Here is a 26,607-nt window from a genome sequence, read left to right as displayed (position 1 = left end):
GACTCATCCAGTCCCTAAAGTATTTTATTCTTTTGTATGGCGTCTTCTTACGACCTCCGTTGGAATAATATTGTTCCCTGGTAGCACAAGGCACGGCATTACGAATATTTTTACCGCACTCGTAACACTGTGCTGACGTGTCGTCTTCTATTTGCATTTTCTTACCACAACAAATATACTTATTTGGTTTAGTAGGTACAAACTTGGGTTTCAAGCACTTTACACAGAAATCATAAACAAACTCTTTACAATCTTCGCACTCCATATATAGACTAACATATTTGCGCTGTTGCCCCCAACCACACTTGGAGTGGGTTGTTTCCGTAGGTGGATTTTCGACACGGGTCTTGCCCGTGTTGAGATTGCGCTGGAACCCCCATTCCCTATACTACTACTTCTATTTGATTGACGTATCTGCTGTTGATTGGTTTCTGGTAATGCATGTCTTTACCGTTGTCATGGTGTATATGTACTTGTACTTTACTGACGTATCTGCTGTTGATTGGTTTCTGGTAATGCATGCCTTTACCGTTGTCATGGTGCATATGTACTTGACTGACGTATCTGCTGTCGATTGGTTTCTGGTAATGCATGCCTTTACCGTTGTCATGGTGTATATGTACTTGTACTTTACTGACGTATCTGCTGTTGATTGGTTTCTGGTAATGCATGCCTTTACCGTTGTCATGGTGCATATGTACTTGACTGACGTATCTGCTGTTGATTGGTTTCTGGTAATGCATGCCTTTACCGTTTTCATGGTGCACTTGTACTTGACTGACGTATCTGCTGTTGATTGGTTTCTGGCAATACATGCCTTTACCGTTTTCATGGTGTATATGTACTTGTACTTGACTGACGTATCTGCTGTTGATTGGTTTCTGGCAATGCATGCCTTTACCGTTGTCATGGTGTATATGTACTTGTACTAGACTGACGTATCTGCTGTCGATTGGTTTCTGGTAATGCATGCCTTTACCGTTGTCATGGTGCATATGTACTTGGTTCATTTACATGTGTCTAAACGAGAAATTTCTTGCAGTTTCATAATCTGTTTTACGATTGAATATCGTCGGCTGTATTGTATCCATTATCTATTGTCGACATTTCGTCATTTATAACTCATTGTTACCATGGCATTGGTGCATGCGTAGTTAATAATCGTCCAGAATCTTGTTTCAGCGAGCGTCGTTTGCCTGGCGTTGCCAAGGTTGTTCACAAGATCACCACTAACTTCTCAAGCCTAAGCAAAGTTTGATTATGAAGAAAACAAGATAAGGAATTGAGTTGCTTTTTGCAACACTGTTGTCTTCTTGATTTGACCGTTTCTTCGTAAGGCAACGAACCAGCCCTTGTTTTTATAGCGATGGGACACGAAGGAGTGATAGAAGTTCTCCTCTTGTTTCTCCTCGAATACACAGTCTTTGTTGTAGATTTGCTGCAAACCAATACAATAGACTAACATGAATTACTGTTTTAAAACCAGAATATCGAACCCAGAAACGACCTCTGGGCTGATCCAAGTCAGGGCACGGCTGACTCGCAGATCAAACCCAGAAACGACCTCTGGGCTGATCTAAGTCAGGGCACGGCTGACTCGCAGATCAAACCCAGAAACGACCTCTGGTGGACCTCACGGCTAAATCACAGATAGAACCCTGTAACAACCTCTGGGCTGATCTATCTCACGGCACGGCTGACTCGTGTTAGGTTTTGCGGACGAAGGAAAACAGGGGAAAACCCACGAATCAAGGGAGAGACCTATACGTCGTTTTGGTATGATTATGAATACCCACAATTTACTGCATGTTATTCATCGTCTGTATATACTCACCGTGGTGTATAGATCTCCTTGTTCGTTGATTGCTAAGAACCGTTGCGATGTCACACCTTTGATTACCAACAAACTTATTCCCACGGACTGGAATTCGATATTAGCTGAAATAAAATAATGAAAAGTCATGGGTCATTTGCTGCTTGGATACATTTGGATTATTACGACGCCAAAGAAAAACGTTTACGCATGTGTTTTACCATGTTCCCGTCAAAACAGCTCAAGCTTACCCCCCCCCCCCCTAGATTCCGTTAATGGTTACACTCATTATTTGAATATTGAAATGAAGAAATAGAAAAGGCGCGCGCGTGCTGTGTGCAGTTAATAAAGCACGCGGGGGTTGGCAGAACACGAGAGAAGTGCTTCTCGACACTTCTCGAGTGTTCTGCCAATCCCCAAGTGCTTTAATAACTCCACACAGCACAGCAAGCAAGTTTTTTAATTTATAAAATACAAATTACAGGAATGACGAAATTGAAAGTGCGCGCGCGTGCTGTGTGCTCTCATAAAGCATGCGCATCCAACCAATCAGAACGCGAGATTTATAACAGTTATTTCCTTATGATTCATTATTCTTTTCGAGAATACGAAGACTCAGGGTTCAAAATAACCGATTCAAAACTCGAATACTGATTGGATTATTCTATATGAGGAACACCATAATCCAATCAGAATTCGAGTTGAATCGATTATTATTTTGAATCTCGAGTCTTCGTATTCTCGGAAAGAATTGCAAATTTTAATATTCGAATAATGAAACCATTAATGGCACCTGGGGGGTGGGGGTGGGGGTGGGGGGTGGGCGAGCTTGAGCTGTTTTGACGGTAAAATTCCAGGTATTCTTAGTGGGAAAAGAAATGCTCATTTCGTTTTCTCCAAATATACAAGAAATTTCGTGAGTACACTTTTGTCAACTCAAGATACTGTATTGACGAAGATAACTGCAATAACTGAAGTTTGAGCAAAGCGTTTTCAACTAAGTTTGACTAAGAATTAGAGAATGCACAGAAGTTCTGGTCAACCACATTTTTAATGGAAACCAAAAGGAACGCATGCCCAGGAAACGATAATCCGCTGACCTGCATGATTTACTTACACAATCCATCGGTGTACTGTGTTGTACCTCCTACCACACCATCTTTCATTATCTTCAAGATGTAGCCATTCTTACAGTACATCAACCCTTTTCTTCGATATGTAAACTTGATTCCTTGGCTGGCCAGCTTCAGAAAGTTCATTACCTGAGTAAAAAGGTAGTAGAAATTAGGAATTTAAGATTTTCTTTCATTTCTCAAACATTTTTCGAGCGTTGTTTTCGCCTTCCCCTGAGCTCACGTTCCTTTTAGTCTCCGAGAATTTTTAGCGAATCCATGGGCAACTGTCATCGTTTTCTGATTGGTTGAGTAAGAGAGAGAGAAAAGAAAGAGAGAAAAGCCATAATAATTAAACAGGAACCAGAAAAAAGCTAGTTTCGGCTTTGGTTAGGGACCTCTTTTCCAGTGATAAAATATTTAACCAGCGCCCTGTCCAGCAATTCAATAATTTGACGTATGCGCATACGCTATTCAGCTCTTATAACATGTGATATCTTTCCTACCTTGCGTGCTGCCCCAAATGGTATTCTACTCGCCATGGTTCGTCTTCCGCCATTACAAGCTGCGCACGAACAAACACTTCGTCGTGTTCTCTCGAGGTTTGTCGTGGTTGTCGTCGTCTTCTGCTTCGAATCCTGCGCTGTGATTTGGTTTGTCTTTTGCACGTATGTCGAGGTTACGATTAAGTACACGGCTGTACAAAGCCATAGGATAAGGCTGATGTATGTCTGGAGAAGGTACGAAAAGTATTGCTTTGGTGGGTGTTATATGATTTTAATTTCATCACGTGATTCGTAATCTAGGCGCGCTATGCATTGTTGGTCAAATTTTGAATAACTTATTCGTTTGCACTGATTCGCTTTTGCGAAGTTTATTGAACATTTGAGGCCTAATAGAGGAAAATACGATAGAATAGACCTATCGTTTTATTGATCTATGGTTGAAGTTGAAACAGTCTCAGTTTAGTCTCAATGAATCCAAGAAAATAATTTTTGTTTTCAGTGCCGTATCAGAATATTAACATGCGAAAATTACAAGAGAGCGTGGCTGCAGTCTGGGTCCCATTTTGGCACCCTTGAAAAAACAGAGTCTAAGTAGTGGATCGTGGCTCTACACTCGATTGCAAAATCCTTGTCGGATTAAAAACATAGAAGATAGGAGCTGAGACTGAAAGGTATCCTTGGAAACGACAATTATCCTCTGATGTATTCATTTGAAATACACCGGCAGTCGATTTGAAAAATGTTCTCTGTCGTGCAATGATTTAATGAACACCCCATACTTCTCATTTACGTACTTCCCATGTACCACATCGGTCTCAGCTTTTATGTTCTATAGTGTGTTGAGATTGACCAAGTGATGATTTTACTATTAAGGTGACTGCCTACTTTTGGAAATTGATTTAAGCTTTTCTTAAAACTTCGATTTTCCGAATTGAAATTTAATGCTGATTCCAAATCTGGAAAGAAAAATAGGGTGTCCCGAGCTCGTTTTCGAGATAATCAGCATTTAATGGGAGCCTACGCACGAGCTTTTGGAGTAAAAATTGCGCCACCGGAAGTGATTAGAAAAAAAATTAAGATTCATAAGATAATAGTTATTTGCACACTATATGATTGCACGAACGAAGGCTAGTCAATCAATCTACAATAATACATGGATATTTTCGACAAAAAGACAGAGAGATACATTGATTTGTCATATTTTGTAGTTTCGGTGCTCTTAAAAAATCTCATAAAGTCGAACAAAAATCCCTACAAAAATCTATTTTTTCCGCGTGTTCCTGATTTAAACTTTTCCTAAAATGTTGATATAACCTTGATTTTTAGGAGATTTTTCGAATGAGCTATCAAAAAATATAGAGTCCCGTGCAAAATTTGAGGGTTTTGCCCTGTTGAAGCTCAAAACGCGTATGGTTCTTCAATAAAATCTTGTAGATTTTTCAGCGGTTTTTGAGCGCGCGCACATCGTGGGCTCAAATCGAACGTTCAAAAGTAGGCAGCCACCTTAACTATCTGAAAACACAAGAATGCGGTGCCTTGTCAGGTGACTGCTTGTTAATCTCCAGGTAAAGGAGTCTCGGAAAGTTTGAACAAACTATAATGAAAATATTTTGAATATTAATGTAGTGTGGAGTGAAGTGACACGATTTCTCTTTACTCTTTATGGAGAGATAGGTAGTTTGATATAGATAGATAGATATTTAGGATGTAACTTCCTAATATAAAATATACGAATGATTTTCCGTAGCAGAAAAAAGTTTTGCATTCGTTAAAAGTGCAGCACGACACATCAGCGTTTCACTTTCATCTTAGTGCTCTAATATTGAGATACTTGCTGATTAAATGAATTAGAACTAGAGTCTGTTAAAATAATAAGTGTATCAGAAGTAGCCTAGAAAAAGCTGCAGCTATAGCGGCTGTCCTCTGCCAACAACTAAATTTGATATGAAAGTATTTGTGACCTAAGCCGATTGATGATGAGGACGTGCAACAGGCCGAATGATGGAGCCCTTTTTAGGCTTTTCCTAAACAGATCCAGAAATCAGTACTCGATAGGAATAATCTGATATATTTGATTCTACTTAAGATTGTGCAATTGCATTTAAATACGGCGAGAGCCGGTACTCGCTATTTTTAGTTCAACTAAGGCTTATTCAGCCTAAGAAATATTATATACCGGTTTTCTAACGCGTCAATACTGGGGTAGACTACCTGTATATTCATGGTATTTGTCGTCTTCTTCTGCAAAATCATGGAAAAAGTCTCGTCACACTTTGTTGAGATTTTTTTCTCTCGCCAAGTCGTAAATAACATTAGCAGTACGGTGGCATATGTGTACATGAGTTTATAACTGAATGTAATATGGGTCGAAAACCATTGCTGTTGCTAAGGAAACGAGGATAAACAAGTTTTATATGTCTACCAATATCTATTTTTTCTTTCCTTAACACCTTTTTTTCTACTTAAGCCCTTCAATTAGGGTGTACTTTTCCTATTGATCTAATGGTTCTATCGTATATTGTATTTTAGGTCAATAGTTGTTAAATACTAATAGACGTTTTCTAAACATTTATTTTTGTTCTATTCATGGTTTTTGTCTCGTTAGATGAACGAGAACGTGCCAAGTGGATTCTGTCTATTTTTGTTTGGCTTCCGGACGCATTGTTTTTAATCGCTCTTTGGAATGTGTTAAAAATTAAATATTAAGATCTTTTGTGAATAAACGAGGAGTTGGCAGAAATAAATCCGGTCTGAAAAATGTGAAAACATTTGAATTTTGGAGAAAAATGTCTTTCTCGACTAAGAGCCGCTATGTTTTTGAAATTTTTGCTTTTTTCAAGGGACATTTTTATTTTAAAACTGTGTGTCCTTTTGAGTCCAAAAATAAAAAACCAAAGAACGAGCTCTACACTACTATACAAAGAGCTAGCTTCAGTTATAAATGATTTGAACGAATAATGAAAGAAGGTTTCATCTATATCTCCGATATTGCACGGCTTAACCAATACAGTTTAACAATCTCAATTGCCAGCAAAAACTAAAGCAAATTTTGTACTCTTTATATACTTCATTTTCGCACTTCAAAGATCCGACTGCATATAGTTTACCAAGTAATTACGACTCATTATATTGTATAAGAATTTCTATATTTCACAATTATTCGCCGAAGGCTCAGTGAATATCGGGGAATGAACCGAAACGAGGTTGATGTTATTATTACCGATATTCACTGAGCCTGAAGTGAACAATTGCTTTAGGTGATTCTTTCAAAAAAAGAAATAAATAGAAGATAAAAGACACATTTAAAACAACAATGCGGCTGGCCGCCATTTTGGATTATCGCTTAGGTGATTATCGTGCGATAATCTGAGTTTCTCGACCAATCAGCGCGCGAGATTTTCAATGATCACCTGTGTATTTATACTAAACGACGATATTGTGCGCTATAGTAATACTTTGGACTCCGCCGGTACCGATACAAACTCTTTTGTATTGATATTTGTCAAGTTGATCTTTATTTTCTATAGAATATCAGTATCAAAATTGATCTAATCTCTGAATTATGATACTAGCAAAACAAGGCGTAAAATTTGAATTTTACCCAATTTTTTCAAGTGCAAATCATCAATAAGCTGGCTGTCATAGAACTTTATTTATATAATTCTTTAGTTAATGACAACTGGAGGAAAATTTAATATCTGCAGACAACGTTCAAAATTTTCGATCCAAATTCCTTTGGTCAGGATGTGTGGGTAATTATTCTAAAATTTGAATTTTTTTTTTTTCCCTTTTTTTTTTTTTTTTTTTTTTTTTTTTTTTTGTGATGAACCTTTGTTAACGTGTTAAGGACCCAGTTGTATTGATGGTTCGGTAACATCAAAGGTAATACATAATGTCACTTGAAAACCCTTTGAACTGGCTAATGATACCTTTTTACAAAACCTTTAGTCTTTATCGTGTATTCAATATCAGTGGACCCCACTCTGTGTCTTTCATATCAATCCATAATTAACATTAACTATGATAATAAATAACTCGTTTGGTTGTAAAACATAAATACCTGTCGTGTTCCTTGGTACAGTGTTGCTTAGTACACACGACTATAGTTATCAAAAAATGAATGTGAATCTCCAGATGTGAATATTTCAACGTCGTTTGTCAGTTTGCCTGTTAAGAGTTAGACTGAGGTCATTTTCGATATTAATGTAGCTGGGATTGTACGAATCAGAGAAAAGCGTGATTGTTTTTCAATTTCGTCTAAGAATTTATTCAAAACTTTTTGTTGCTAGTAAAACGTTTCTTTTCAAGAAATCTTACGACTGTCGTTTGGAAAAAAATGAATAAAAATAGATAAAACAAAAAGGAATTGCTATTTTTAGGAAGAAGAGAGAGACGAGAATGAGAAAAAAGCAAAAAGGGAGTGAATGAGGGAGGAAAAGAAAAGGAAAATTTGGAGGAACAAGACAGGAAGTTCTTCAAGCATTTGCCACCTTGCAATGGCGGCGAATCTATGAACCACGAAGCACATATAATACTTCATGGGTGTACAAACAATTTACTTACCTAATACATTTATTGTTATAAACACAATGCTATTTCCTACATGACGTTTTTACCCGTTTGGTAAAGCTCGACGTCTTCATGTTAGAAATTTCAATCTAAGATAATTTTGAACCGGGCTTATGCACTAGACAGATCCTAACTATCTACTGGCTTCCGATATCCAAACGAATTATGGAATTTCAAATAACACACAGGAAACCCAAACAAACAGATTAATATCAAATATTTAAACAGCAGGTATTGAAATCTTTTAAGGGCGCTGCTTGCAAAACGAGGAAAATACTACAGTACTAGGCCATAACCATTAGTCATAGAGCGACTTCAAACGGACCGCTGACAAGTGGAAACGCCAATCAAACTCAAATCTCTATAAAAAGCAGCGTGATAATTGCCTCCTATATTTAGAGATGTTAAATATTTAAAGATCTAAAAATATCATAATGTCGTCTCAATGACATTAGTGTGTCGAGTCTGCCTGCTTAGGGGAAGATACCTGACATATAAGAGTACGTGGAATTATTCAAATTATCATTGAAAAGTTTCCTCATTTTTATTAATAGTTTACTTTTTCAACGAGATCAAGTGCAAGGAATTTCTATATTTCTTGAATGATATAAATAAAAGTGGAATTGTTCAAATAAATTAAGCTTGGACATTTTTTTTATTTAGAAGTAAAGTCAGTCATGTTGAAAAAACCGACCTACATCAGTTAAGAACTTACGCAAAAAAAAAAAAATATTATTTTCTTCTTTGAATAATACATCTAAAAGTGGAACTCAGTTTAAACATTTTTTTTAATGTTTTTGTTAAGTACAGGCATGCATTACTTCTAAAGCACACAAAAAAAAAAACGTTATATAAAAAAAATTGCAAAAAAAGTTTATATTTTCTCAAAGAATGATATAATTAAAAGCAACTTATTCAAATTTAACTGGAAAAAAATTATCCTGTGATACTACTACATTCTACATTTTATATTTAGTTCACAGATATTTCATGATGAGATTTCTTTTTTTTTTTTTTTTTTTTTTTTTTTGAATTAATAATCTATAGTCTACTAGTCTACAATCTATTGAATTTAAAATAAAGAAGATAATGATACTTTACCCTAAATGTCATGTGTAAAATTTTTGTAACTGAAAAAGTTCTTCAAAAACTGTAATTTCGCAATTTTTAAATATTATCAGTCCTTGTTAAAATGCATAATTTTCTTTCTGGATTGGAAATCGTCTTATTTATTTATTATTATTATCATTATTATTGATATTTATTATTTTATTTTATTTTATTTTATTTTATTTTATTTTTTGCTTGAAGTTTTATTTTGTATGATCTATAGCAAAGATCGGCCTAGACTTACTGATAATGTTCTAGCATGCGCAAAAAAATTTATAAACGAGACGTGTGAAATGCTTTACTTTCAAGAAGGTTCTGTAAATGTTCGATGACTTTTTTTAGCAGATACATGAAGAATACTTCACTACATAGGTTGTCAAAATATTAAAGCACTACATGATGTCGGACTTTTCTATGGCAGTTAAGGTAATTAAGTTCCAGAAATATTTCAATAGATATATCGTAATATCGTGATATTTCCCGCATTTTCTGTCCTTATATGTATTTGATCGAAATCGCGATAACGTAGCGATAACGATAAAAATATTTCACGCAGGAATCACACCCGCGCCTCATTCGTAACAAACTCATTTCATACATAGTTTGCGGTGATAAAACTAATACATTTTCTCCGCAAAGTAAGCTTGAGGCAAGAGTAAAACGCGGCAGTCAAGAGTCCAGTAAACGTCAGGGAAACATTTGGTCAAGATCTGGGCATATGAGTCACGATAAAGATACGATAGCGATAAGGATAACGTAACGAGAGTGGTGACGGCGAATTTCGCCAGATTGTACTTTATTCGACTGACGTAATGATTATTACATTTTTGGGATGCGTCAGAGAAATCAGTATTTCATGGAAGTGATGCTATACATCCGTAATAATAGATTCTATTAGTTATTTGCTCTGTCATATCGCGGGAAGTTCACGTCTCATTTCAAATAAAACTGCAAGCAATCATGACAAGAAAATGAAAAAAAAAGAGAGAGATTCTGCTTCCCAATTATTCTTGCGCTTTTCGGCAAATGCGTCTTCAAAAAATCCTACATGGACTTAGCTGTTCTATAGCTTACTCTCAGGGATAAAATAGCCAGTTAAGATGAATAGTTATTTTTGAAAATATAATCTCCAAAAATGGCCAAAACTGTAACTCTTAGACGTATTGGACCGGAAGGTCTAAGCGGTGAATTTGAATGAGACGTACTCAACGAACGTAATTCCATCACCGCCTACGCTTAGATTTGGCTGTTCTTTTCTCTGTTATAAAGACTGTAAATGCAGATGCTCGTATTTTTAACGAGATATAAAGTGGACTGGCCTAGGGGAATTGCATGCTTTTTGAAATTTACTTCCTCCGAATTATCATTATAAATATGTGTGCGAACGCTAGATTTTTCAGTAGAAAAACTACCCTTGTTTATAGACCACCTAGCTCGAAATTTCAGTCTCTCTATAGCTTGACAAATATTCTCTTATCTAGCTACTGTTGCCAACGTTTTAGCACTTGATATTTTGAGCTCTAAGTTGCTTTAACGGTCTTATCGTCTTCCTTGAGATCTTCATCGTCTTCCCTTTAATTAGTCATTGGTTGTTGGTTCGTCTTTTCTTTTCGTTGTCTTATCTAAACTTTTCACTCGCCCGGATCTTCCTTCTGTTTGATATTGCTTCACAGATTTCAAGAGGAAACCATGGTTTATGCAATCAAGGTAATCTTACTTTTTCTCGTGTTTTATCGTAAAAAAATCCCAAAATCACTATACTGGTAAAAATGCCGTCTATATTACTGAGACCACAAAGACTAGTTCAAAAACTTTTTCTAAACTTTCTATATCCCACGATTTTCAGTTTTTTGTTTTTGTTGTAAATATACATTTGTCAATTTTCTTTTTCTCCTTTTTTATCTTAAACAAACAATACATGATCACACCATAGTTAACTATGATCACACAATTACGATAAAACTGAAGATTTGAAACAATTCACTAAAGTTTCAAATATTCCACGATTTTGTATGACTTTCTTTTACAAAGTTAACTACTTAGAAAGACTTATTAGATCAAGTCAGAATACTACATGAAAATGATGAATGAATCACAGTTTCGATTTCCCGCTAAACGCCCACGACATATTAAACCAACTGTTAACAATTTAAATAAATTTTCTGACTAAGAGCACAAAAATTACGACACAATATTTATCTAAATTTTTATCCTTATCGCTCTTTTCATAACTTCTAAAATTATTTCCCGCAAATAAGATTTCAGAGACAGCACTTAGTAAAAAGATGGGTTTGGCAATAAACTTGAAGCCGAAACGTTGAAGAAGTAGTGTCTTTTCTTATGTGCATGCGTGTGTGTGTATATGTATGCTTGATGATTAATATTTAAAATGAGAGCTAAGAGCTTATTGGAATAGTCGTTTCAGACCCTTAAAACGATTTTTTTTGAGCGAAAACTGCCGGAAATACAGGCTTAATATACCGGTAGTATTAAAGAGGGTTATATGTATTTCAAGACAGAAGAAATATCAGTTTATTTAAGAACATCTTTGTTCTCTTTCTTAAGATTCAGTAGCTAAAGGCGATTTGATAATGATACGATGAGTGGGGCGGTTATCTTTGTTGGCTCATAATCAGTATCCAAAAATGAACAACTCATATATTGTTTCTCGCGTCACTTTTCTATCTGATAATGCTGTGGTAAGAAATAAACAGAAATGAGGATTTAAAATTATCTTTTTTCAGATATAAAATATGGCCATTTTTATCACCATGGAGTCAGACTAGAGCGCGAAAAATCTCTCATACGACACGAAAAACTGATTAACAAAACCGGTAAAAAACCGGGTAAATATCTTCAATTTCGCGGGAAAAATTTCGCGCGAAAAAAAACTTTCTCGGAAAAATATCCAAGATTTACTTATATATTTATATTTTTGAGAAATTCTCGTTCTAAGGATGATAAATGGATGCAGCTTTTAGCTTAAAATCGAAAAGAGTAAATCTTTTAAAAGGTATGTCTGATCGGCGAAAATTTCTGATGATCGCTTGTCAGGAATGTGTGGGTGGTTATGAGTCGACATCAGCCGACGGTCCCAATTCATTCGAGATCATTTGACCATGTGTGATGGTAAATAGCAGAGACGAGAATAAGCCGTAAAGTTACACATGAACGCTTTAGTTTCAAAACAGACACTACTCTTCATATGACCAGAATTCATATTATGGTTAAGGTATGTGCTTATTTGGTTGATTTGATGAGTCAAATAGAGTTTATTTCTGGCTCGAAGTTTCGCGCCTTTGATGTTGTGAATGCAAATGTTGAATCGTGAACTGGTTGCTATTGAGTTGTAAACACAACACTACGGAACGGGAAAATTGTACATTTTAACCCTTCTAGGCTATATTTAAAACGACCTTGAGTTAAAGTATAGTTAAAATTAAAGGATATATTAGTTTTCGAGCCTTAGAATGAAATACGTTTTGGGATATTGAACGTAGTAATTTTGTCTGACTTCGACCAACTGGTGAATAAACTTACCACAAGCTAGCCGTGAGCGGTTTTATGAATGAATTTGTAATCTTCGCATTAATATAATAAGTGTAGCATCATCTCAACACCGAATAAGGATTGATTTCTTTTTATTCCCCTGAAAGAAATTGAGTGGGAGTTTTGTAGAGAAAATTGGGGTCATTTGGGTGATAGGACCGTGTTGAACTCTAATGAAAGTTTAAAGCCCGGAGAAATGGAACTTCGTAGTCAGCTAATGTTTGGCTACGTAGTTTAACTCACATGACTTCGAGTCCACGTGGGGCAGGATTTTATTTTGTCGTTGTAGAGAGAGATAAAAGAAAAAAATATATTGCCTGTTAACTCTTCACTGAACACGGAAGAATCGGAAGCAAAAGTGATTATAAAATGTAAACATTCGATCGACTCGCGATATGATGAAATCAAACTCACGCTATAATATGGACACCGTCTACCACACTTGTTCGATTGTGGGCAATATTAGGAACGTTCTGGTCTGCTGTGATTTAAAAATGGAATTCCATTCACTCTTTTACAAACAAAAGTCTCTAAAGACTGCTGTGTAGCTTCCCAGTGGGGTAATCTAAGTTTCTTTTCATATGACAGTAGTATTCAAAAGCACAATGTTGACGTCTGAACCGACACCGCTGACGACAACGCACACAGTGGAATTAAGGAATTTCCGAATTCGTCGTTCTTCGATGCCGGAAACTTAAACGAATTCAATAAAACGGCAATAATTATAGTGAAAATGGCCTCCGAGGGGGCTTACTGACAACTAGACAGGAAGTCATATTGAATTTTCATGTATATACGATGTCTAGATAGGCACAAATTAGCAAAAACTGTAAGTGGATGCCAATTCAACCTGTCTAGGGATTTGTTACGACACAATTAGAACTTTGCCAAGTTAAAAGTTTTAATATTCAAGAATGGTCACCATAATAATGCAGTTTTTACACACCTTTTAACATTCCTAACCTTACCTTTTAGTTTATTTTCAAAAGCTCTAAAAATGTTTGCATTTGAAACAATATTCTCCAAGGATTTGAATAATTTGGACTGTGGTTATAACCAGCGCATAGCTCGACTAGTCTTATTGTCTAGTAAACTCCTTAGTGATCTCAAAGCATTTCAGAAATTCTAAATATGCAAAGAAATGCTTACAAGTGGAAGCTTTGGACCGCCCCAGACTTTGTCGGCTTGGTTTTCATAGCTTTTTGAAGCTTTTATATTAATGAATCCTTAATAAGCATGAAACCTGCCAAATGACTTGTTAACGATCTAAAAGTATCCTGTGTTGGCGATATGGAGTGGCGCCAAATAATACAGCCGGAAAATCCACGAAATTATTTCTAGTAATTGAAAAGAAATTAATGTTTCTCGGAGCGTGAACTTCGACTACTAAAGTGAGCTGAGAGCATAAAGATTATTCTCTCTTTGTCTCCTTACTGTACTTTTGTCTAACGTCTAACTTTTGGGTAGTAAAGTAAAGAACAAAAATAAGGAAGTACTTGAGACAAAAAGAGCAGAGTACGAGACTTCATTCTATTATCATTAACTTCCTTACGGCTGACCTCAAAAATGTATTTTTTTCTTGATAAAATACTTCTATCAAGTAGTGCCAGTGTGCTTCCAAACTTAATTATTTTCTATTGCGCTAGGTGAATTCGAATCAGCCAAAATTAGAAGTACAATGAATCGTATTCGTGCTCTTTGGACAGCCATCTTGATTGATTCTACTTCAGTTTTAAGAGTTTTCCGGATTCCTATCGAGAAAATACTCCTTGGATTTTTCTAGAAAAGATATCTTACAACATAATCATACTTATCAATAGCTTACAGTTTAAGAAGAAACTGCCAAAAATAAATAATTATAACAGTATATCCAAAATAAGAGTGATAAAAAATGGGAAGACAACTTATTATACTTTTTCCGATAATTTGAGCATGGTTAATTTTCTGGCAGACTTTTTAATAAATTGACTTTAGGTAAGAACTTGCAAGAGTTATATTAAAAATTACCAACAATAAATTTGGAGGCGACTTTATATCGCAGTAGTGAGCTAGCTGTCAATCAAAATCATTTATAACATTTCAACGTGACGTCATATGTCATTCATTTAGATGATTGACGGTTTTCACTGCGGTCTTCGATCTGCCTTGTTTGGTTTATTAGAGAAAAGGCATTGGCAAAGACAATATGAACGAATGAGAATTGAGTTCCATCCAAATATTTAAAAATCCTAGTCACGTCTCCCTTTTCTTTGACTAGAGACTGAGCTAAAATCGCGGTATTGATTTTTCAAGGACCAATAAAAATGGTAGGTAATGCAACTTCATAAAAATCGCAGGGTTTAGTCCGCATTTCAAGGCACTATGCCGTTTTTAACAACGATATTTTGTTTTCTTGTTTCGTGAGCTAAAATGTCTTGTCCCTTTCTCGTTTGAAGAAACCCTGCGATTTGATTGGCTGAGTATCGAAGCGTTGGCTAACGTTATTACCCTTGTTGGACGACAATATTTTCATTTTTACTTGTTTGATGAAGACTAAAGATGTCTATTTTTTCCTCGAAGTGTCTTTCCCCTCTTTCGAATCTCCGTGCGACTTGATTCAGCTCATATGGATTGATATGACTATAGAAATGGGTCAGTGATTTCACATGATTCCAGGAAGTGGAAACTGGTATAACAAGAGAGGGTTTAGTTGGATTTTTAGAAGGAGAACTAAACACGAAAACAGTAGTATTTGTGTTATCAAAGGTGTTATGTTTCTTATCATTTTTGTGGCATTAATTCCTGGCCAACAAGGGTGTGCACGTGTAACCATTAAACCACCCTTGGATTGTTACTCTCTTTCAAAAGAAAAAACCTTTACGAAAAGGTACATATACTATTATACTTGGGGAATCGGGAAACGCGTTATCACCCTATAGGCAGAATACAAAACATAGAGAGCCGCTCACGTAGACTTTATATGAAAGCAAATCAGTCGAAAATTAAATTGGCCAATTTGAAAATGGAGGTCATCTCCTATGTTATAAATTGATCGTTTATATCTTTCTAATAGGCTGTCGCTAGAGACTAACGTAAATTCATTCACACTGTTGGTTAGAAAACCTGAGGGGCGCGTTCTATTTTTTTGTTCTTTTGTCATTACTCTTCGAAGGCGAAATGACAATATGCCTGAAAAAGAGGATTTCTCCAAGTCACGTTTTTTTTTTGTATGAATTCATCATTTTTACTCAGTTTAGAATGTTGGTCGCTTAGCTATGACAACTGGTCGATTAATGATATTTGGTCGGTTAATAGAGGTTCTGATGTACCCGATTTGTTTTTATTTTCAAATTAAACAAAAGGAATATTAACCAGAATAAAATGGATTTCTTTTTAGATTAGGGAAAAAATAGAGACGCAAAACTCACGGAATAAATCTCTAGTTTTTTCGTTGCCCCACGGTGTTAAGGTCTACTCTACTGCGAAGCCAAACAGGTATCTGAACGATCTGTACTATAGGGGTTCATGTGGGTCCTATGAATCTACGTAAGCTTTGCACGTGGGATCCAACTTTTCTTTAGTCATTTTAGTCATTTTTCGTTTATTCTTTCTGAAGTTTTCTTTCTCACGCTGAGAAGAAACCAACACCTGCAACTTGGTTCATTGAGTTTATCTTACTTTTACCCCTCGTAACCGTAAAGAAAACCTTCTAGAAAGACAAAAAAGCGATTGCGCACGTACGTAAATCTCTGCGTTAATTTGTTTTTTAAACCAACACTCCAAGATCACTACTACATAGGCCTAAAAATATAAACTCCTTGTATTCACGTTATGGCATTGACGTGATGATCTTCAAAAAGCGATAATCATTAAACCAATCCATGCGGGAAACACTCGTTACACTCGTTGCTCTATCGACGCACTTCCTGTCAGCTGCTGCGTTAACTGATTCATTCTTAAAGCCGAGGCAAAACGTGCTAAGAGACTCGCCAGCGACTGAAGGCTTATTAAAAAGATGTTATCAGGTATGAGTGACCTTAGCCGAAGACTAAGTGTTTCCTATGTCTGATTTGTTTCTAAATAATCCCGTGGCTAATGAGCCTTGATATATATACTTAACGCACCTTGCGGGCTAGTTATACTAGATGGGAGATAACGAAGATTATACAGGGGTCTTTTGGCAGTCTTCATTCGTTTGTCAGTAGGAAATGAAATTCAACTGTAAAGCAGATTTGATAAGTGGTTTTCTATCATACTAATCTTGAATATATAAACTTATCAAGATTGGGTTTTGAACTTTCGGTTGGTTGATTTTAAGATCAAGTAGGGCGCGCAAATTTACCTCCCCCGTTACTTAGAAATAAGCAGGTATCCTTGTGTCACACGTTGCATTTTAATATTAACCACATTGCGGATCTGAATGACTCAATATGCCAAGATACTAGTGTAACCGTGCATGTCGTCCCTATATCGTAGTAATATGTGATTTAGATTTAGATTACGAGAACAACGCTATCTTGCTGTCCTCCCTCTATTTCATGTATCATTGACATTGCATTAACCAACGCGCCCGACAATCACTCCTACCTTGAACCTTGAGGTATCGTATTGTTATCGTATTCTGATATTAAGTCAGACGATATCAAGCCACTAGGAAAAGAGACTTAGATTCAAGAGCTGTCTGTAAGAAATAATTATGAGCCATTAACATGTAAAGTGACGTCAATCAAGCACTGTATGCGGAAAGGGGTTTTTTGAAACGCTGCTTTTCTTCCTGATCGAACCCTGGGGCTAACATATAATTATACTAACAATAAGAGTCGTATGAGTGTGAAACGATATGGAAAATCCATAGCCGTACTGTAACTGTATCGTATCTTACAGTAGCCGTACTAACTAAGCGTTGTTATTGCATGAGTAAGCGCAAAACAATTTGAAGCCATTTCAATGTTACGGTATGTCGCGGTGCAGTAAGATAGTGACGTACGTTTTCCAGTCGCATGATAACCATTGAACTCAGTGTGGTCAGTCCACAGTATTTTGCTTCGTCATGCTTGAAAAAGAATATTTCATTAAACTAATTAGGAACTCAAAGACAGTTTTATAGACTTGTATAAGTTGTTGGCGGGGTTAAATGCGAATCATTTTTGGAATCATCAGTTTTGACTACGGAGTCGTAAAGAAGGCCTTGTTGATGGTAAGCAATACTCCTGAAGAGATAAAGTCTTGAAAAAAAAATGACTAGTATTTATTTTAAGTCCGTTCTTTTTTTCTATTTTGTCGTATTTGTTTCTGTTAATCACTCAAGGTTGTTTTGAATAATAACATGGTCGTATAAATACTACTATTACTAATAACTATGATGTATAAGCTATTTACGGTAACTTTACCGTAGTTTGACGTAAGTGTTACAGCGTGCTATTTCAGTTCGTAATACGCTCCACTAAATTTGACAGCCAAAAATTTAATTTTCAGTCAGGACTGCCAACAGAAGCGTGGTCGTTCATGAATTTATTCTTGCGCATTAATGCAGACGTTTGATTGATGTCTGTTGCAAGTTTGGGAAACCTATGATCGCGTGTGACGGCAGGTGCGCGAACAGTTACGGTTTTCGTATGAGTAGGAAAAATACGCTACTTTTACGGTACTGTGACGGCGCGCGAATAGAGCGGTTATCGTATGAGTAGGAAAGTTACGGTACTGTTTACAGCATGTGTATAAGATGCGATTGCAGTAACACCGAAATGTCTTCCCATAACAATGGTTTATATATAAGTGCGAGCCATACGGTACTGAATGCATGTACATGGTACAACATGACATAACATTGAAATGGCTTAATACAAGAATGGAGTCCACGAGTGGGAGGCATACGGTACTGACTGCATGTACATGGTACAACATGCCATAACATTGAAATGGCTTACCACAAGAATGGAGGCACACGAGTGTGAGACATACGATACTGAATGCATGCACATGGTACAACATGCCATAACATTGAAATGGCTTACCACAAGAATGGAGTCATACGAGTGGGAGACATACGGTACTGACTTTGTATATCGCACGACATGCCATGACATTGAAATGGCTTCCCATTTATTGTCTTCCAGTAATTCATCCAACCACAACGCGTAGTTTTGTTTACCGTAAGATACGGTACTGCTACGAATTCGTTGGTATCGTTTCCCACTCATATGAAAACCGCTCTGAGCGTTAAGTTGTTGTTCAAGTTTCGTTTGAGACTTGAACTTCCCTTATCAACTTTTATACGGACTCTTTTCTTTCATATTTATTTCAAATATATTAAAAATTTAAAGGTGAAAACTGGGACTTTACCATCTTATATGAACCTTTTCTTCTGAATAACGTCTTTCCTTTGATAATGATGTCTTGCAAAACATCGAAACGTTTAATTTGATTTGTTCTGATCTTTCCACAGTTCAGAACAAGTGTAAATATATATATTCTGTCATCCCTGTATCTGTTGGTGTCACGCTGGCCCGTGTCAGAGGCAGTTCCTATTCAGAGGAGAAAAGAGCCTGGCATAAGCCGTGGGTCCAAGAATGATCTAATGTTACCCAGCGAGTCTGGGGTAGTTATATCTCGAACCACTCCCGAACATGAGGTATGTGATATCTTTCGACTTTAGTAGCGACAATTAAAACACTTAGACACACACAGGTAGCCCAAACTACATTTTATTGCAAAATATATTCATGATACTCGGACGATAAGAAACAGTACCTACCACAGGTAGCCCATATGTAATGTCTTCAGATCCATGTCAATCCCATAGGTAGCCCAAGCCACCAAATTCTATTACATTCTATTCTACATATTGCAAAATATATTCATAAGTCTCGGGCCATAAGAAACAGTGCCTACCACAGGTAGCCTAAAATATCTTGAGATCCATGTCATTCCCACAGGCAGCCCAAACCAAGTGCAATAATCAAAAGCAATGTCCGGTTGTGCATACTTTTGGTCCACTAAAGCGCGTGTTATTCACTGTAATTCTATATTCTAGGTTTTCATGAAGGTTCTATTTCCGACGCCCATTAACAAGAACTTGCACTTAGAGCCTGTCTCATTCATCAGACGTGGGACTCTTACCAGTAAATATAACTACCTGCTTTACATCAGACCTGATGGATCCGTGGGAGGCACTAGTAACGACAAATCTAAGTATGGTAAGTCCATACAACAGGGTAGAACTAAAAACGATGCTTAGGGGAGAGGAGGGTGGGGATATTTTCTGCTGTTAATATGGGATTAACATGTGGAGACCCGTCTAAGATGCAAAGCTTTACCAGGGGAGGGGTGGGGAGAACTAAAAAGGGTTCAGTGTTAGGGATATAGCTGGTTTGGGGTATCTTTAAAACTTAACTCATGGAACTTAACAGCGACAACTTCAAAGTCTTACCACTGGGGGAGTAGGGAAGGTGAAAGGACGGTCAGGGGTGGTGTGGGAATGTTTTATTACTGTTCCGTTTCTTTCCTGTTCAAATGGTATTATTATGTGATACAGACCGGTTCAAGAGTAAACAACAATTTATTCTGATAAGATCTGGTTATCTCAGGTTGTCTGGCGGTTCAGACGGATACGATTGAGCTTTGCTTTTAGGAAGTCTGAGAATGAATGAATTTTAGTTCCACTTGGTGATAAGCATTATTGATTGGGTGTCATTAGTTACTTCCGGTGCTAGAGTGCACACCTTTTTATGATTGGGAAGCCATAATGTAGCTAGCTGTACCTTGTCCTACCGTAGTCGTAACCACGCGTTGCGATTGGATGAATTACTGAAAGACAAAGCATAGGAAGCCATTTCAGTGTTACGGCATGTCGTACATACCGTGTACGTACTGTTAGTCGTCAGTATGTACCACATGTAAAAAAAACTAATAATGTATATACATTTGCCATTTATTTTCAGTTAAACTGGAATTCCATTCAGTAGATCACGGTCATCTAATGATCCTAGGGGTCGCTACCAATCGATATTTATCCATTACAGACGATGGACATCTTATTGGACAGGTACGTCTAGTGTACATGAATTTATACATGAGAGACCTTTTATTCCTGGAGTCTGTCGACCTACCACAGGTAGCCCATCAAAAGTCCAATAAAGAAACTATAATTGCTGGGTTTCACTTGACGTCATCTCGACGTCATTTCCTGTTTTTCGTGCGGATTGTTCGTCAGCTGACTCACAAGTTTTCAAAAGGTTTCCTCCTGGCTGACGGCAGTCAGTGTTTGACCACCATTTGGAGCAGAGATAATGAGATTCAAAGACATTTATTAGCTGATTAAAGCCCAGCAATAAGGGAGCAATTTGAAGTCATTTAATTTCAATTCCTTGGCCAATAATTGCACGCATGTTTTGTGGCTCACAAAATTATAACAATGCTCTTCGGGGACACGGGAAACACGAAGAAGGGTGGAATGGACGCTTGAACTAACAGGTCATGTAACCCTACCTCCCTTAAATCGAGCAGTTGTGTCAAAATGAACACCAACAAATGGAAAGAGCACCTTGATATTAGTAAGAAGGCAACGTTTGGGGTTTTAACTTTTTTACATAACCGCTGGGTTTAAGGGTAGGGTCACATGACCTATTAGTGTCACCTTACTCGATCTATAGACCAAATTCGAAACTCGCACCGACTTGAGGCTTGAGTTGTGAACAAAGGAATCTGGCGTGATTCGTGACTTTTGAATCACGCCAGATTACTTTGAGTCACGCCAGATCCCTTTGTTCAAAACGTAAGCCTCACATCGGTGCGAGTTTTGAATTTGGTCTATCTTTAAATTAACCCACCATAACACAGGTAGCCCACAAAAGGCATATCCAAGAACCTGTCCTGGGATACTGGAGGCCCGGGGCCCCAATCGCCTAGAGACTCCAAGTGCTGTTACAGATTTCTAACACTCCATTATTTGTTTGACAGGACCAACCATCTTTAAACTCCGTGTTAAAAGAGGAGTACTTGCCAAACTTATACCAGTCTTTTAAATCTTATAAATATCAAAAAAAGAATTGGTACGTGGGAATCAAGAGAAACGGAAAACCGAAAAAAGCGCAAGACACCGATGAAGGACAAAAAGCCGTGCAGTTTTTGATTCGCTATGATGATGGCACGTGATCAGGTAGAAAGAAGTTAATCACACACGTTTTTAATAACATGCGCGGAATCGTTGCGTGACAAGACAGATCGTTGCGTGACAAGACAGATCGTTGCGTGACAAAGTATACCGTTGCGTGACAAGGTAGGTTTTGGTGGTCGTCAGTCTGGATGGTCTTTCCATGAAAGTGCGAGAAAGACACAGAAAACATGTCTAGAATGCCAATAACTTTTTCTGAAAATGCGAGCATGGTGCGCGCATTGTGGTCTACCTTGGGTATAAACATATTTTGTTCTTCAAACCGCTGTGTGTATATAGTGCTTATACCGAAGCTAGAAAACAATGCATCCTAAGATAGACATATATCATCCACACATCTATGGAATACCATTAACCATTTTTGAAAATGATAGCATGGTTCATTATGGTCTACCTTGGGTACAATGAACATCTTTTGTTCGTCAAACCGCGGTGTTTGTATAGATGCCGAAGGTAAAACACGATGCATTCCAAGATAGATATCCTCCAACACCAGATTTATGGCGCGCTCATCAAATTGCACTGTCCGATTCCGCGCGAGTTATCTAAAAACGAGTCTAATAGTTATTGATGTCAATTATGCGCTGTTTGCGCGCACGTTAATAAGTCGTTGAATTTATCAACCAATATTAATCAATCAATCAACCCGCGAAGAAATGAACTCAAGATGGAATAAAGTAGTAAGAATTTCCTGCAACTAGTTCTGTTCTTTTTTTCGTTAAAATTTAAAGATATGAAAAACAATTAATCATATTTTTTGTTCGACACGCAGGGAGTGAAATTTAAAAAATCTTTGATCGAAATTTTCCAAATATTGAATATGCACCACATGGAGATTTGATAAACTAAGTGCGGGAATTCTTATACTTATTCTCATTGGTCTAGCTAGCTTGTAGATAATGATGTCTTCTCGTGTAAGGAAGGGATAGCGCCAAGTTAGGATTCCCTTCACTAAACTAGGAAACAGGACCTTATGCAGGGTATCTTGGGGGTACCTGTTACTTCACGTTCTAACGAACCCTTCTCAAAAGTATCTGGCATGCGAGGCTAGCATGACAATACGAAAGAAATGCCACAAATTCCATCGAGAGAAAGTGTGATGCCCACGCATATATCCAAGTTCTTTTTGAGAAGGTTCCATTGGTATATTAGTATACTCTATAAACCTATCCGTAAATTTCTATTATTATTATATATATATTAACCTATTGAACTGATCAGTTTTAGGTCAGTATTGCGCAGATTTAGTGAAGAAAATAATTTTTTTACTCATTCTTGTACCAGGAGCCTACGTTTCTTCTGGCCTGCGGCGAAGAACGACAGTAGGAACGCAGGCTCTGGGTACAAGATTGGTTTGTACTATAGCCTTTCTACTGTGGGTTGTGTGGTCTGTTTGTTTCTCGTCCTTCGGCCATCGATCTATTGACTCGAAAGCCGTTCGGGCTTCAGGTCTAATTGTTAAGTAGATAAGAATTACTTTAATATTTGATTTATAAATACTTTATATTAATTTATGTAAAAAGTTATTTATGATAGGCCACTTTTATTCAATTTTCATCATTGTTCGTCGTTTGCAAGATTTACTTTGGCTGTGCCTTGATTGAAATTTTGCATAATATTTTGAGCATTTTCTGCGACCTCATCTCTAGTCCTTCGCTGTCTCTGACGATGAGGAAGACTGGAGATGAGGTTACTGGTTACTTTAGATAGGTACTATCCTTTCCAGGTCTCTCGTTCCTTTTGGTGTCAACAAATCATAGGAATGAATTTTGACTCGGAATTAGAGCCAGAATCCCTTTATGCGGATTATACAATAGTAGAAGATATCAAAATTTGCACTTGAGCTTAATAGCCAGCCCAGCGAGCTAGGAATCGGGTAGAGTTTTGAGAAAGAGAATTCCTTGATTCATCGCTTCGCAGGCTGGTATTCCGTGGAATACCGCCAACGTTATAACATGTTTAGATTGTAAAATATTACAAGAAAAATATTTAAACTTTGGAGCGAAAAGCTCCAACATTATTATATTTTTGTTCGACAAACTTGGAAAAAAACAACAAAATCATATATTTATAATAATATAAAGTAGCGACTGTGTCGCATTTTCATGGGGGTTAATAAATGCGTGTAAAAAACGTGCTACCCAGAAGTCTTTTGATCGCTCGTCACGTGATCCTAATCACGTAGTCTGGTCTTTACGCGCGGGTCGTTGGTTGTTGGAAGTTTCTTGAATGCTGTACATAGAAAAATGACGTTAACATTGAATCATATAGGAATAAAAAATAATTGATAAGGATCATCACTGAGAGAAATATATTTTGCTGAGATCCTATTGTTTGTAATTATAGCCCAGATGTAAATATATATCTTGAAAAGCATTATTAATATCTTCAGATGTTGAAAAAATGTGCTGTAAGATATTTTTGTGATGTATTATTTACAATAAAATATGTTTGATTATATTTGTGTGTCCCTTCTACATTGTAGTTGCCTCGGTACTATACACCTGTCTGTCCCGCTCGAAGCATTCGATTTTCCCCGACGTTAGTTCTGTTGGAATATTTCTGTAACGCATTTAAGAATAACGCATTTAAGAATAACGCATTTAAGACTTTGACTTTTCTGATGAAGTACGTTTTTGTGTTGTTTTTTTTTTCTTTCAGATTTCCCTTCTATTATTTTTCTTATTTTCTTCTTTTGTTTGGTTTTACCGCGGTTACTGCCTTTAATTTTGTACAATTTTCGTCTGTTGCAACGCTGACCATTTTACTATAGTTGCCTCACATAGAAAAAGCTTGTAACAGTCCTACTTCTCTTTTTATGTCTTTTTTATGTCATCTTCTCCTCTCGGCTTTTAATTAAGTGTAGTCGTTAATTGTGCTTGAACTTGACTTTCTTTGATCTTGACCGAGTCATCTCTTTTGCCAAACCACTGAGCTTGCTGGTGCTACACACAATTGCAATGAATTATATCGACCCAAAATCCTTGTCAGGTCGATACAGGTGGTATATATACTATATACCTACCATCGTATTCAATATCCTAACCAGTTCATGGTACTATTAAATATGTGTTGTCTAATTCTTAAATGAGACCAGAGATGTGATATCCCCTAGTGTGCAACCACCCGCATTTACTAACGGACAGACAGAGACCGGCCATATGACCGCCAGCCTCCTGCTGCCATGTCGTAGCCACGTGTATTTCCCTCAAGGAATCCTAGGGCTAGTCACGTCTAAGATTTCACATGGCTGTGACACGGTACGGTACACAGCCATGTCATGTACCCGGGTCACGCAAAGAAACCGATTTTATTTGATCCTATCACGGATCGGATCAAAATGAAAAAACACTGTAGCGACCGGCGGTAACGGTAAGGCACATCATTACCGTGAGTTTAAAAAGAAAAGAAAATTTGCTTTACGGAACGACAACTTCCTTGATAAAGAAAAGACACCAGAAAGACAGTCAAGTGTCGGATTAATATGACGTCACCCTTTGACTGGTCTCAGCAGGGGGCAAACGTGACCTGCCTCAGAATTTTTAATTTCATGGAATACTAAGAGAAATAAATAATTTTTTTTTGTACGCATGGAGACAAAACTTGAATGGATTTTGCCCATCAATCTCCATAGCTAAAATCGTGAATAATAATTTAAGGTAATAGGGTATTAAGGTTTTACTTTGGTGTCCTTTTGAGTGTTGTGATCACGCTTAAACCTCGCTACCTCTCACTCCTTCACAAGCCTTCAGAGGGACGTCTTCTGTCGATGTTATTAAAATAAGCGTACTTGGTGTCCTTTTGAGTGTTGTGATCTTTGTAAAACACGCTACTCCGCACTCCTTCACACGCTTCAGAGGGATGCCTTCTGTCGATGTAATTTCTAAAATTCAATTCCCCGTGGTAGATCGCCTTCACCTTGTTTTAAGTCATTTTTACTTGCCAGATTTTTACTAAAGATTTTTTTACTTTTTAAAAATTAGATTTAATAATGCTAGCGCTATAAACGATTATAGAAAGTTTAACTATTCACTATTCTATTATTTCAAAAATCAAAAAAGAAAAATAGGAAAAAAGGAGCAAAAGCGTGAGTAGGTATCATGCTTAGGTCACCCATCCAAGTGCTAACCCTCTTCAAACGAGCTTGACTTAGTATCTCGGACAACGATTTATCCGTTGGACCACGGTTACAGGTGAATCAGCATAACAATAGCCGTGAAAACAATACACCGAATAGACTAGACTTTTTAGCAGTATTTTTTCAACCGATTCCGTGCGTGGCAGAGATGCAAGGGATTAGCCGATATGGTCTGGGGGCCGGCTGGTCTCTCCCCTGATGCTTTGGCTAGAACATTTTCTTGCGTAATTCGTACACCCAAGGGCAGAAGGATTTAATCGCCGTCAGGTCCGAAGTCCATACGCCGCCTCAGCTCTACGGATGTCTCGGGGGTATGGCACATTTGAATCGATTTTTTTAAAAATTTCTTTTGGTGTGTTCGAATCCCGTGTTATCCACATAAATTTTTTCTTTTTTTAATCCATTTTTTATTAGATATAAATCTTCAACAATAAGGCAAGCTTTTAAAGGAAAAAAAATTTTTTTTTTTCCGGTCCGGTATCCTAAAAAATCGTGCGCTCTGATTGGCTGTTTGAGCGGGCGGTATTTTGTCAGTATCTGCCCGCGCTCGCAGTCCGGTATCCTTTGCCGCTAAACAACAAAACAAAACGATTACAAAAACCAATTAAAAAAAAAAAAGTTTTTTACCGTCCTATAGAGTGCATTCAGTCAAACTAATG

The 26,607-nt window shown here is 37.1% G+C and overlaps 2 protein-coding genes across 4 annotated transcripts; one reads left to right on the top strand and one right to left on the bottom strand.

Moving 5' to 3' along the window:
* Positions 1-413: 413 nt before the first annotated feature.
* LOC116290097 (fibroblast growth factor 1-like) lies at positions 414-5,742 on the bottom strand. The gene is made up of 5 exons (XM_031697081.2): positions 5,643-5,742; positions 3,432-3,656; positions 2,931-3,075; positions 1,835-1,938; positions 414-1,438 (listed from the first exon to the last, which is right to left on the bottom strand). Exons 1-5 carry the CDS (start codon positions 5,682-5,684, stop codon positions 1,259-1,261), a joined length of 696 nt encoding a protein of 231 aa, XP_031552941.1. The 5' UTR covers positions 5,685-5,742; the 3' UTR covers positions 414-1,258.
* A 4,782-nt stretch (positions 5,743-10,524) lies between these two features.
* Positions 10,525-24,180, top strand: LOC116290101 (fibroblast growth factor 1-like). 3 transcript variants are annotated; one of them, XM_089029281.1, is made up of 6 exons: positions 12,222-12,342; positions 19,084-19,269; positions 19,672-19,834; positions 20,579-20,682; positions 21,597-21,795; positions 23,095-24,180. In XM_089029281.1, exons 1-5 carry the CDS (start codon positions 12,316-12,318, stop codon positions 21,789-21,791), a joined length of 675 nt encoding a protein of 224 aa, XP_088885407.1. In that variant the 5' UTR covers positions 12,222-12,315; the 3' UTR covers positions 21,792-21,795; positions 23,095-24,180. The 3 variants fall into 3 exon arrangements, with proteins under 3 accessions (XP_031552951.1, XP_088885407.1, XP_031552950.1); XM_031697091.2 differs by lacking the exon at positions 12,222-12,342 and adding an exon at positions 10,525-10,817 and having other exon boundaries at positions 21,597-24,180; XM_031697090.2 differs by having other exon boundaries at positions 21,597-24,180.
* The last annotated feature ends 2,427 nt before the right edge of the window (positions 24,181-26,607 follow it).

The sequence above is a fragment of the Actinia tenebrosa genome, unplaced genomic scaffold, assembly GCF_029948245.1.
Source record: "Actinia tenebrosa isolate PJP-AT-01 unplaced genomic scaffold, QUT_ActTen_1.0 PGA_scaffold13__45_contigs__length_12533684, whole genome shotgun sequence".
Lineage (NCBI taxonomy): Eukaryota > Metazoa > Cnidaria > Anthozoa > Actiniaria > Actiniidae > Actinia > Actinia tenebrosa.
The sequence above is the reverse complement of the archived record's forward strand: the minus strand, read 5'-3'. Positions and strand labels throughout refer to the sequence as shown.

Bases quoted from the DNA above. Each gene is read 5' to 3' on its own strand.
- LOC116290101 (XM_089029281.1), top strand. From the start codon at position 12,316: ATGACCAGAATTCATATTATGGTTAAG. The intron at 12,343-19,083 runs GTATGTGCTTAT...ATCTTTCCACAG, and splicing joins GAATTCATATTATGGTTAAG to TTCAGAACAAGTGTAAATAT. The intron at 19,835-20,578 runs GTAAGTCCATAC...ATTTATTTTCAG, and splicing joins TAACGACAAATCTAAGTATG to TTAAACTGGAATTCCATTCA.
- LOC116290097 (XM_031697081.2), bottom strand. From the start codon at position 5,684: ATGATTTTGCAGAAGAAGACGACAAATACCATGAATATACAG. The intron at 3,657-5,642 runs GTAGTCTACCCC...TACCTTCTCCAG, and splicing joins CAAATACCATGAATATACAG to ACATACATCAGCCTTATCCT. The intron at 1,939-2,930 runs GTAAGTAAATCA...ATTTTATTTCAG, and splicing joins ACAGTACACCGATGGATTGT to CTAATATCGAATTCCAGTCC.